Source organism: Apaloderma vittatum, unplaced genomic scaffold (genome assembly GCF_000703405.1).
Source record: "Apaloderma vittatum isolate BGI_N311 unplaced genomic scaffold, ASM70340v1 scaffold10779, whole genome shotgun sequence".
NCBI lineage: Eukaryota > Metazoa > Chordata > Aves > Trogoniformes > Trogonidae > Apaloderma > Apaloderma vittatum.
In genome coordinates this window covers 39,230-53,120 of record NW_009733581.1, presented here as the reverse complement: position 1 = coordinate 53,120, position 13,891 = coordinate 39,230, and the positions used below count along the sequence as shown (strand labels likewise).

Below are 13,891 nucleotides of genomic sequence, written 5' to 3'. Positions count from 1 at the left end.
TCATGGTGCTTGCACCGTGCTGCTGGCTTGGTACCTACCTCAAACTTTGCGCACGCTCCACTGTGGAGGTGGGAGTGACAGCCCTAGTTCTGCAAGCATCCATCATCTACTCCTCTGGGCCTATTGGACGCTTTCTGTTCTGCCTTTTGGCAAGGGCCCTGCCACTCTTGGTTTTTAAGGGATGGAAGGACCTATGTCAAATGCACAGAATCCATCCTTCCAGCACAATAACGCAGTAGAAACCCCAGTGTGTACAACCACACCTTTCTCTCTGCCCACAGCTGGGATCCCCTGGGAGGCTTCCTGCGTTCCTGAAAACAAAACATTTTACCAGAGTCTTACCAGATTCAGTGTTGTGTTAACCCCATGCTGTGCTGGCATTCTGGAAAAATCTTTCATGTTCCAGAACTGGAACTGCCACGAGATTTCACAGTGTGGCGAATTTTGGTCTTGGGGCATGCTGTGAGCCATTTCTCTCTGGTGCTTTCTCTTGTCTGTGCCAGCTCTTCAGCATAGTCAGCAAGAACCGCATGAAATGGTGATCAGGTTTCTTCCAAATACTTGGGGGAGGGAAAAAAAACAACCATGTAGCTTATTTTTGGCATAACTGTTTTACATAAAAATAGTCACTTCTAGGTGCTGCTTCTAACTTGATGCCATATGCTCTGGACAGGGCACAATAAAGCTTGTGAATTCTCAGGTGGCAGAATATTCACTCCTTTTGGTTAACGCTAATGAGCGCACTGCATGACTGCCCTTTGCTCATGCTACTGCTATTTCGAAGGCACCCACGAGGTTATAATTCACTATCAAAACTTCCCATTGCTGTTGTGATGATTGTTATGGAGTATTTTGTGGAAAGACAGTATCCATATCAAGCCAAACAGATGTTTCTGAATACCTTTTCCTTGAATGGAGGAGTGTATCATTAAAGCAGTAAGGCAACACATGAAATTTCATGTGTTTCATCCCACTGCAGCTAGTAACACAAAAAAGTGCTGTTTATAGTTTATGGTTTTAAGTCAGTCATACATCAAGACTCCTCTAGGAGTGTTTCTTGCATGACACTGCTACTAGGATCAGAAGATTTAGAAATATCAGTGAATTTGCTGGCATTTACTCTGTTTATTGTTTTGTGCTTTCTTCAGCCAGAGGAGTAAAACCAGCTCAGTCTGTTCATTTCTGTTTGGCTGGTTTCATTCTCAAGTTCTGCTGCATTAACACAATTGTCCTGTGTTTTGGGTGTAAATAATGAAGGGAAAATTACCTTGTTTGCAATGAATCAAATATGTTTTGCAAATAACTATTTTCCATTCTGTTTGATATACTTCTCCTTGACTGTGCTCTCATCCCACGTCCTCCTCCTTCCCCTGTAGAAAACCTGAATGTAAACTATAGAAATCTAGAAAAGATTAAATCCTGAGAGGTGCTGAAGATTACTCACAACTTGCTTGAGCACTCCAGCCTGCAGTCAAAGGTAGCGAGGGGTGTTTGCAGGAGGGGGTCAATACTTTACAGGACTGTGCTTTGAAAATCCACTGTTAATTCTGCTTTTTGACACAAATGACCAGAAATATTTATGCAAATGTTAACACTTACGTTACTCGGTTATGCTGAGAAGAGCTAATAGAAAACTACTGCTGAAACCTGCAGCTGGCGATCCTTACAGGAAGGACAGCAGGATGTATATAGGCTGACCTGGGTGCTACAGAATGGAAAATATTTGCATTAATTTTGCTCTCATATGGAGTTAACTTTACTGACTGCTCAGATGGGGAGAAGGGAGGGAAAAGCCAAGAGAATCTGCTGGCAGGAAAACAATGGGATTACACTGCATTTCTAGCAAAAGCAGCCCTGTAACACCAAGCACAAGTCAGAGAATAGGAAGTTACATCAAGTTACTACTCAGAAATGAACTGGAAAACCTTTCATACATGGTCCAGAAAGGATTACCCAGCCTTCTTTGTGCTGATTTGGAAGCTGAGGAAAAAATCCAAATAAATTGCCACTGCCCTAGTTATAAGGCAGGGGAGTGGTAGCCATGGTCCCTAACCCCTTTCTTTCTTCCTCCTTTCTTTCTTCTCTGTGTGTCTGTCTCTCTGTCTCTGCCTTTCTCTCCCTCTCTCTCTCTTTCTTCATGCCACAGGGAAAGGTTTGAAACGGAACGTAACAGCCCACGCTTTGCCAAATTGCGCAACTGGCATCACGGCCTATCAGCGCAGCTCCTTAATGTTAAAAGTTAAAAGCCCACATTTAGCAGGCAAATACACGAGACAGAGAATTACAGTTAAAAAAATATCTGCTGTCCTAAGTTAGAGGAAAGACTTACTGCTAAGGCCTTTCTCCGAGTGCCTGTCTCATGTAGATTGCTGCTGCTAGCCGGCTACCTGCTCACTGACACCTGAAGGGAAGATAATGATAGAGCCTGGTTCATGTTCTTCAGTATAAAGTAGATTAGCTCTTGTCCTTTACTATATCAAACATAACTTCAGTATATAGGAAAAAAAATCACTACTGTATCCTCTTGACTTTAATTCTAGAAGAAAATAAGAGGGAAGTTATTGACAGTATTCTTTAGAAGAGAAATTAAGAGTTTTACTGAGTTTTACTGCTGTAAAGATAATTAAGGAGGAGAAAGATGAAAAGGAAAACTGACTAAGCCTGGTCTTGACTTTGCTAGATGTACAATATACTTAGTTTGCATAGTTGAATGATGCTGTTTGAAATAAGATATTAGCAATGTGAATTTAAATTTCTCCTATATATATATATTCAATATACTGGTAGAAGTAATTTGCTGAAACCATTGCTGTAAGTTTTGTCTTGGAAACCTGTATTTGTCATTATATGAAAGCTAGAGATAGATGTGGTTGCTCAGGATCTGTAAGGAAATGACATTTTGCTGGAGGTGATTTGGGAGTGAGAAGAATATATAGTACTACCAGTGCACTGAAGTTTTTAAGAGCATCTTGTTAAGTTTTAAAGAGTATGTAAGTTTTAAGGAATATTTTGCCCGTTCTATATTGCTCTTGCTTTGACCCACATTTTTTTTCTGTATATAGCAGCATGCTTTATCTGAAATAAAAGGTTTTAAAACTAAAATAACTATGTGCCTGTTTTACACAGTACTTTATTCTGTTTTAAAACAGTAACTGCTTCAGCTGTTATTGAAAGGAGAATTTTTCTTTCCACAATAGAAAATATGGTCCAAAAGCTTTTCCCTATTACCTATAACTCCTACTGACCTTTAAGTTACCTGAATTGGAATAAACCTGACAAAGCAGTTGAAAGAACAACAGAAATTAACAACTCTTGTATTAGGTGTGACTGAAACCAAAACATAATTAGATGACAGTCTATTGATAATACAATTTAGTATTTCATTTTGAATCATATGCATTCTCTGGCAATAATTATTCACTTGTGCCCATGGCAAAGGCACTTGAGAAACTGCTGGTGTTTAGAACAGGATCTTTTTATTTCAACATTATAACTATGCTTTGCTTTTAAGCTGTGTCAGCCAAGGTACAGCAAACCTATACCAAAGGCCCCCAAATATTTCTGTTTTCTGTTTGAAGTACTCCAAGAGCAATGTCACTTCCCCTTCTAGTTTATGCTCTGATCTCTAAATGAAACAAAAAAAATGCAACTCAAACTGTTTGCTTTCCATAGAAACAGCTGATGTTAGCCCTCTGCATTACGAGTCCTTAGCACTGATGGAGGCAAAGGTTTCTGGTGATAAAATGCTGCAATGGAAGGTGGACTCTGGTGCAGCCCTGCCTACAGCCCTCAATATTTAGTTTTTTGAGTTTTTTTCATTAACTTCTAGAAACTGCAAATTTGGTACCTTTATCTGGTAGCAGTAATTCTCATGCATTAATATCTTTTATGAGATAAGATTGAAACTCTTACACTATTTGCTGCTTCCAAACATCTGGAATTTCTATCAGCAGTCCATGCAAGAACAAGTTTTATTCAAACTCCCATTGATTTTCTGTGTTATAGAAGGAAAAGCTGCCATTCATGGAGGATTTTGCATGAATCAACCAAATACTGGTGTGTTTACAGGAAAGAAAATATATCTATCATAATTCTAAAAAAAATGGGGTTTTTTTTTGAGTATTAAGAGTATATGATTACTAGTTCTTTTTTAAAATGCATTTCACTTTTCTTAGCTAAGTACCACAGCAACCGAGGAAGCATGCCATTAATCCACAACACAAATAGATTCTGATCATTCCATCTAGTTACTGTCTGTGGAAAATCAGCATAACTGCATGAAATAGGAGCAACATTTTAACTTTTTCTGAATGTTGCTGAGATCAAACTTTGGTTCAGAGGTGGTGAATTTTATTAATATATTGGAATTTTTGATGTAAGGTAAAATACTAATAGCCAATTAACGTTTTTTCATATCACATGTACCTAAGTAAAAAATATTTTCCAGTTAATTGTCAACCAAACTAATTAGTTTTCTGAACAAGTATCAATATAGTGTTTTCACTTAATAGGAATTGCATATCCTTAATCTTTTATGAATGTAATACAGATATTATTTCTTTCAAATAGTCCTAGTGCATGTACTATAATGGAAAAGAAAATGTCTGGATTATATCTCAATGTTTATACTTATGTTAATTTTAAAGGTATTTTTTAATAATCAGAAAAGCATGGTTTTATCAGATATGAAATTAACATAGCTGTAATTAAGGAGCCCATTCCCCTTAGCTCTGCATCAGTGGATTTGGTGATAAAAATTCAGTGCATATAAACCACATAATCAGGTAGAGAAACAGTTGTAATCCTTTTTCCTGGAGCATACAAAATAGAATCTAATCACTCTCCAAGCTTGCAGAATTTCAGTTCTTTATGTAATTACAGGGGGGAAAAAAAAAGTAGTAGAAAAAATCTTTCATACTTGGTAATTGTTGGAACTCTTGCAATGATAAAGACCTTCTGTGAAGGAAGGTGCTGTCACTAATGGCTAAGACAAGACTGTTTATTACAGCGTGTTTCTACTGCTTAGTCCAGTCTCTGTCAAAAAATCTCCCAAGTGATGAGCTTTGTTAATTAATCTGCCAGTCAATTTTTTGTATCCACTTTCTTGTTTACATTTAGAAAAGTAATTCCTTAACTCTTACTCCTCAAAAATCTGCTTTTGTGTTGTCATGGAGATCTTCAAGCCCAGAACATGGATGTTCCTGACCTTTCTTTATGTAAGAGGCCTTGTTTTTCCCTCCTGAGTAGGAGGCAGACTTTTCCTGTAAGGTGGAGAACTTGGGCTGGATTGTCATTCTGCTACATCTCATTGCTAGAGACTGTAACAACTTAGACTTGATAAGAAACCCCTTGCTTTGTTCTAGCAAAAGGTCAAGCCGGGCCTGAGTATGCCCCATTTTTACTATGTCCAGGCTTATCTCACTGTGTGTTGCTTCTGATTGACCAACGCAATTTAGCACAAGTCTGCTGTTTTGCCTAGGAAAATTAGTCTTGGATAATGATAGCGAGGCTTAAAATAGATTCCTGCTTGAAGACTCAATGAGTCATGTAACTCTTGAAAATAGCCCTGATGACAGGCAGGTGTATGTGTCCCACACTGAATATACTTGAAACTTAGTGGTTGTTCTGCTGAGCAGAAGATAATGGTTGGTGATAATAGTGTCTTCTAAACAGCCTCCATGCCAAAAATAAAGCAAAACACAGGATATGGATAGTTATATTAATCCCCCGCCCTTCCCAATATTGCCAGTAAAGCATAGTGTTATAAGCATTTAATGAAGATACAGCAAAGCTGATGCCAGTAGGAAATCAAAACCAAAAGGCCTTCCAGGTAAATCTGCTTGTCTGGTTATGACACAGGGAAATGCTCATTTTCTGCCTTGGTAAAAGACCTCTTGACCTAAACTAACCCATTTCCTGAACAGTGCTGCCTTGCCTTCTACTCAGATGGTCTCCCCCTCACCTTCCCCCCCCCCCATACTGACTGCATGCGTTGTGTGCTGATGGGACGTGGCTAGAGTGTGACTTTAGGACTGCAGGCATGAGAACTTGACCTCTCTTCCTTTCATGCATGAAAGAATTGCAAAAGGAGAAAGGTTCTGTGGCACCTTCCCTTGCCTCCCGTTTCACGCTTGCTTGTGCAGGAAGGAGACTAAGTTTTTGCGACATAATAAATACCGAGGTCGCTTCTTCTTCATTGCGGTTACTTTCTTATGCACAACTGTGGGGAGTGTATCTTCAGTAGCAAGGAACAAGTATTTGGGGACTACTTTATCACCTGAAAAGTCCAACTCTTGCATATCACAGAGCTGCCTGAAGCCTTCTTCAGGGGTGGAAGAGGTGACACCAGTTTTTCCCTTGTGCATTCAGGCTCCCGCAGGGACCAAGCTGATTGTGTGGCTTTAGCAGTGTCTACTGTGACTTTCGGTGACTGAGACTATTGTTACACGTACCAGAAAATACACGAATACTTGCACAGATTTTAGTCTGCAACGTTAAAAAGCTAGAGTTTTGGTAGGGTACATGGTAGTACCAGACAATGACTTCTTTCATCAGTTAGCTTTTAAATCAACAGCTTTCTGCAGTGTACACAGAACTGAATGGACTAAAATTTGCCCTCGGGCACAATAACATTCTTTGTTCTGCTGCTTATCAAAGCCATCTGACACCGCCAAGACAAGCTAAGGCACCTTGATCCCCTTTCTTTGTTTGCCGGAATTTCCAACGATTAGTATTGCTCACCTGCCCAATTGCCAAAAACTCCCTATCTATATGCTAATCACAATTACCAGGATCCTTTTGAAAGATATACCTTGTTTGTCCACAACAGCCCATGAAATAAAGCAGATTTCTATAGATGCCTTTCTCATTTAAGGAACATAACTGCAATAAAGAATAAGTACATCAGTTTAATATATTCTGATCCCCACTTACCGTTTAGCACCTAACCAGTGTCAAAAATATACAAACAGAGAAATAACTCAATTGTCTCTATGGAATTCTGAGTGAAACCAGAAGGGAAAATGGATGAAATATAATGTCTGTCTGCTTCTCCAGAATATTCCTGGAAGATCTGTGGGGAAAAATTAATTCAGAGATCATAAATTCCTTGGTTTCAAGCCAGTTCTCTGTAGAGCCAAGTGATCAAAGATGGTGACAGTAAAGTATGGTGTAACCACTTGAATGTACACAATTAAAACTGAAAGACTGAGGCCTCCAAATGAAATTAGCAAATACCATGAAGCTTTTTCTCAAAAAAGTTCATAGAGAAAGACTTTGTTAAAACTCAGGATGCAGGGTTTCTTTGCAGGGAGAGGGATTTGTCTGTGTACTGACCTATATTTAACATCTTGTCTTAACATCTTGGCCTTCTGCATGTTCCTCCAGCACTTGGCTTTTACATGGGCAGAAATTACCATCGCTTTATGCAACTTTTAATGTTCTCCTATGCCTGCTTCAGCTGCTGTAGTGGCTAACCAAGATACCAGTGCACACTGCTCCCTTGCTGTCTGACCGCTCCCTCACATTGCCTTCAGTCCAACAAGGAAAAAGCAGTTCTTGCATGTAGCTGTCTTTCCAGGGAGTGCGTGTAGACCAGAGGTACTGGGCTGTGGTCTGTGGATCATCAGCCTGGCTCACAGAGCTTTGTTTAGGGTGAGCTGGAGAACTGGCTGATAGCGTAGCACTGGCACTGCTTCCTTTTATTCTGCTTCTAAATTGCATTAATGTCAGCAAAATTACTCTCAATATTAATAGCTTCCTAATAGTTCATTTCCACGTAAGCTTTTGTTGTAGTTGACCCAGAATGTTATATGATTACAGATGAGAGAGGGGGAAGGTAAGAAAATCCTTTAGAGAGTTTATGAAATAAAATGTAATCTGCATTCTGACAGTATGACAACTGTCTAATTCATACCACTTACTTATGTGGTGCAGCAGCTGAATAGAAAAGACACATTAGTGCATTTCAGATGCAGCTTCGAGCTTAGGATGATACCATGTAGAGAAAGTATGCATTTTCTTATCGATGTGCACAATTTAAGAAGTAGCTCTAAAATACTACCAGCTGAAATTGATATCTGTGGGTTCTTGTTCTTCTCTCAGATTCCCTGGAGAACAGGGAAGGAACACTTGGGTGAAAGGAGAATCATTTCCTGGTCTACGATACCTAAACCTATTGTGCGCTGGATTTGTCTATAATGGTCACAAATACAAACTAGGAGTCCTGATCCTGTGTTCAGGTGCCTGGTGGCAGATACCTGCACCTTACTAGTGTGGCTATAAAAAGCTAGGGTGAACCACCCAGACAAATCCAAATGCACACTTGAGGCCAAGATAGGGAATGATTATCCGAAATATATCCCATCTCAAATTGCCCTGCGTACTCGGAATTTTGTGGTCTTTGTTCATATTGATGTGGTTACCAATAAGATAAATTGGAGTTCATATGCTTGCGGGTCAAATATCACCATGCAAATCTTGGAAAAGAGTTAACTTTCACCAGCAGTGATGCTGCTGTATTTCCAGCTGCATTTATTATTTGACTGTTAAATATAACAGCATACCAGCAGATGCCACTAAAATGCGTCCATAGGAGGTATCTGCTTTCATATTAGTGAGCTGCTTTGAGTTCTATACTACTTGTTGAGAATGAGTCGCTGGTTGTTTTTTCTTCCACTGAATACCTGATAATACTTTTCATATTCCATGGTACTGTCTGCACAAACCAGGATTCCTTCTGGGAGAAATGTATTTCCTGGTTTGGAAAGCAGATGTACTAGTAGGATACATGGCAATTGTTTGGCGTGGGCTGCTCACATTCTTAACTACAGTGGCTGAAAAAGAGAGACTAGCTCTTCTACCCCTTTTTTGATACAAAGCTAAAGTTTTAACTAAACCAGCATGATAGTTGTCTTCTGTCCTCTCCAGTTAACTGCCTATGTTTTCTTTGTGTGTCTTACGATGTCTGTGTTCGGGTAACAAACATAGGGCTTGGGGAAAAAAGAGACAAACAATCTCAATAATTTTATATTCATCTGACCATGGAAAAATTCTCAGCTGCTAACACAGAAAGGTAGAAATAGCCTCACTGGATCAGAAAAGCAGTTAATCTAGCTTGGTGTCCAGTTTTCCACACTGTCAGTATCTCCTGCCTTTGAGACAAAAATGTTTGGAAGGCAATTATGGAATAGCTTTCACGCAACTTTACTCTCAGACACCCTATAAGAATGTTTAAAAAAATGTTTTGTGACTTCGACTTCTTAAACAGAAACCTTATTTGTAGGCAAATATGCTTATATAAATATAAGTATATGTTGGGATGAAGGCTACTAAAAGGACAAGTCTGGCAAATCCAAAAATATACTAGAAAGCCAGAAATTTTCATTTCAATAGCTATAGACCCTAATAAACTTTAAGTCTTAATAACTAATTCCTGTTTGAGAAAAGACCAGTATATATGTGTGAGGTTCTATAGAAGACTATTGAATAATCGATACAGGAAATTACTGATAAACTGAATAGTAAAATTTATTTTAAAATCCATAATCTCTTCCTAAAGGAGGTGAGCTGATATTTTAAATAGGAGGGATTCACGAGAGCTTATTTCAGTTCTTTGCCCTGCTGTGGACCTTCTTTTTGGCCATGAGTAATTCTATTACATTTTAGCTTCTCATTTGTAAAATGAGAAAAATTGTCTTGCTCAATGAGAATACAGAGAAACAATCAATTATAGTATTGACTTATTGCTTCAGTTCTGAAAGACGGAGAAGAGTTGAAGGACCATTCTACGACTGTGTGGTCTCTCAGGGTGTCTAATGTTCCTTATGTCATCAGATCTTCATTACAGATTAAATGATTGTCTCTACAACGTTTTAACGGAACAGACAGGAGCTTGTTCAAGAGGGAGTCTAAACGTGTTATTCTCTAAGGAGAAGGTAGATGGAAGGTGCACAAGCTCCATGTCTCAGGTCACCTGTTACACATAGATGTCTAAGAATCTTTTACATTTGGTTTCCACTCCATACAGTTCAGGTTCAATCGACTCATTTATTGGTAACTCTGAAATATTTTCAGGCTCTTTTAGGATCCAGTAGCACACACAAGCTTGACTTGCAAACGAATTCTACATTTTGTTATTTGAACTATGCTAATTCTTGCTAGTGTGTGGGAGGGAATTACTTTATTCCTATCATTTAATTCACTCTGTCTTTATGACCATATCATGTAGCATATTTTTATGAGAACAAAACATTTCATAATCTCTACTGTATAATGTACTGTGTAATTGAGAAGAAAGTATCCTGTATAAATAAATCTTGATTGAGATATATGACCAATATTTAATAAAATCTGTGGGAGCTGCACTGTTCTCTCAGAACAGCCATTGACTGAGGACCTTCTGTCAAAAGCCATTCCAGATGGGGACTAAAAGGGCTGCAGACAAAAAACCAAATGAATACTGAATCTCTCAGATAACTCAAAACTACTATCCACTACTGTCAGTTATTCGAGCAGCCTGTGTAGCCACAGAATTACAAACTGCTCATAATATTCAGAGCCAAATTCATTCATGTTGTGAAGGTATTAACCTCACTGAGCCTGCCTCAGGGATCTATTTTCCTGAACAGTAAAATTAATTCTGCATTTAGTTAGGAAAAAAAAAAAGTGTTTGATTGTAAAGACTGGAAATCCAATAGTCTGTTCCTCAAAATCCAACTATTGCAAGTAAGAGACACGTCTGTTCTTGAGCCTTTCTTACTGTTAGCCAAATGAGAATTACTCCTCTTCACTCCTGGAAGCAAAGCCATGAAGTATTGTGTGCTTTGAGCTCAGCTTTCCCTTTACTCTCTGCCTTTTTCTTTTCTTTATTCTGTGGAAGTATGTTTACTATACTTCTCTCTCTCTAACCTTCACAACTCCCCTGCCATCGTCACTCTGCATTATCCTATACTTGTGTACTCACGGAAAAAGCTTTTGTGAAATCCCAGCTTCCAAGTCGAGCGATGTCAGTACAGCCAGTGGAGCACAAATGTTTGGATCAATTAACAGGAACCACAGAGGCCTGCCGCTCCTGCTGCCTGACTCCAACTGCCTGCCTTCTGCTCTTGACTGTAATTTCTCATACAATGTTTGGTAACACTGGAAATAATGCTTTACTCTTTCCAGGCTGTGGCTGTGTGTAACATTCTCGCATGATTATGGTGGTTCTTGGGATGTTAATGCTTGCCCACCCTCCCACGTGGACAGTTCCTAATCTGTCCTCTTGTACCTTGCTTCATCCTGGCTTTCCTGTACCTGAGGCTCCAGTGAACTCACGGCTTGGTTACCGTAAAGATAGTGTTTGGTTTCTCATTGCTTAAGAGTGGTGAACCAATTGACCTTATTGGGGTATTTACTTTCAAGACAGATTTGTCTGTTCTGACCACAATAACATTCTTAGTCAGCCACATCTGAGCGTCATGTCAGTTCTATTTCTAGATTTGAAAATCCAGTTTAAATTCATATCATTTGCAGGTTACATTTTAGAGAATGCCTATGCCCAAACCTGTGTTGATATAAACTGGGCTGGTTTTTATAACTTTGTTGGAGCTAAACTAAGGAAAGAATATGTGACTGTATGTATATACAGACGTGTACATACTTAAAACACAGAGATAAATATATGAAATACTAGTAATGTGGAACACATTACGAATAGCCTTCCAAACATAATGCAAGATAATGATTGGAGTCCAACAAATCCAAATAAACACATGTATTCCTTTTTTTGAAAGACTTTTCAGAAAGAAGGTTCAGTTGGTTAAGGGAGGACATTTGCTTTGTGTTTTGTAATTCTAGATCCAAGTTAAGAAAACTGTTCTTGTCTGTTGTATTTCAACTTCTAAATGTGTCGAAATTCCAGCACAAGTCCTTAAACAGGAGAGGACACAGCCATCCACTAAATCACTAAATATCAAGACAGTTGCTTAATTGGATTTCAAACTTACGGGTCTAAGGCTAAAGGATTCTATTCTGTATGAAAATACCCATGTCTTAACTTCTTACAGATACACAATTGCTTGCACTTAAACTGATCAGTTACTTTTGTAAGCGTGTATGTGTGTTTACAGAATAACAGCCTAATTCTCTGTGACTGAAACTGAGGCTGACTTACTCCTCACCTCAGTGAATGAATGATTTCACGGGTCTCTAATAAGACTTAAATTGAGAAAACTAGCACTTACTTGGGTAGGACTGAGAATTTTTAAGTGATGCCAGACATACATAATCCATCTTCTGTGAGTCTTTGTAAACAATTTCACTGCTTGTCACTTCAAAATGTTAAATCCTTGTGGACTGCCCAAGTCTGTTTACTTTTACCACTTGGAGTTAGCATCAGAATATGTTCTGCTGGAATATTCTTGAAATTTTCCTTTAAGAGGGAACATACTGAAGTCAAAACCATGCCTGAAATTATATATATACATACATATGTACAATGTCTAATTGGTAACTGTTAATTTTCCTTCATTTCACTTTCATATTGAAACAAAGTTGTTTGCAACTGAGACGAAGCATGTAGTAAACTTGCGTATCTGGTGAGTTTCACTTGGAGAGCTAAAGAGGTTTCTCACAGCCCTGTTTATGAGCAACCACTCTAGGATGCTTTTTGCAACCAAACATTTCTCCTCAACCCATGTTCTTTCTCCCTGTTTTGGGGTGGGTTTTCTTGGTGGTGGTTTGTTTTGGGTTGGTTTTTTTGCCCACCAGTGGCAATTGCATTTACTTTATTCATACTATATTCCCTCCTTTCACAGAGACAAGGAAAATGTTGCTGCAGCATCAGAAAACAGGTAAAGTTTGTTCTGCGTGTCTGGTTTACCTCCTCTTGAGAGTTTATCTCCACTTTCCCCACTTTGCTCTTACCTTAAACCCATGGAATTTGAATGCTGTTTGAGCAGATGATGAATGTAGAGGTTTCAACGGAGTGAGGTTTTTAGGCATTTTCTTTCTAATGTAGGCTTTGAAAAGCTCTGTGAGATGGAGCAGGTGGAGATCAGTTTCTCTGAATTTAGAAACCTGAACTGGTATTTTAAGAACATTCAGGTATCAGATTCTTGCATACCTTGATCCTTGATGGATTATGAGGTTCAAAACATAGTATCTCTGTAAGTAAATTCTTTCATATCAAAAGTTGTTCTCTCCCAAACAATCTCAGCACATTGTACAATTACATACAGCAAAATACTGTTTTCTATTAGTTCATGTACTGAAGCATAGATACATCTTGAGTGAATCTGACCAACTGTTTAATGGAGCAAAGAAATGTCACTTACTAGTTTGTCAGGAAAAGAATTCTGTCTTGCTGCTTTCCTCTGTCTTGTTGATTCCTGCCTAAGCAATGTGCAGCCAATTTTTATTTTTGTTTTTTATAAGACAGCTCACATTTGAACACAGGTTGCTTAGAGTTTAAATCTAAGTGCAAGTATTAGCATTACTAATGACACAAGCAATCGCAACTGGCACTTGGAACAGTAGGGAAAATATAATTAATTTTAAAATAAAAATCTGTCAAAAAACTCAAATATACCCTTTATTCCTATGTAACAACCATATATAAATTAAAAAACAAGTAACACATGTTCACATTTCACTAGCAGTTTCATTTGGTAAAATCCTCTACAGGACTACGCAGCTGCTCCACTGAAATATTTTTTTAATTTACTTAATTATTTTATCTTATTTTACCAGGAACAATTTCTAATGTATGACTGATGTTAATGTCATACTTCATTGCCTTAATCCTGCATGGTTTGTCATACCATAGCTTTTCTCCACCTCCATTATCATCACAGCTCTGCTATGTGTATTATTCTGATACTCGGAAATATAGTTGCCAGATTTAGTACAA

At 38.4% G+C, this 13,891-nt stretch overlaps 1 protein-coding gene across 1 annotated transcript in view; it reads left to right on the top strand.

Annotated features, from left to right (window-relative positions):
- The window catches only part of LDB3 (LIM domain binding 3), a 76,928-nt gene extending 74,685 nt beyond the window's left edge, over positions 1 to 2,243 (top strand). Inside the window, exon 9 of the mRNA XM_009875956.1 lies at positions 2,147 to 2,243. Coding sequence (XP_009874258.1) covers positions 2,147 to 2,243 — 97 coding nt within the window. The remainder of the gene's footprint in view (positions 1 to 2,146) is intronic.
- The last annotated feature ends 11,648 nt before the right edge of the window (positions 2,244 to 13,891 follow it).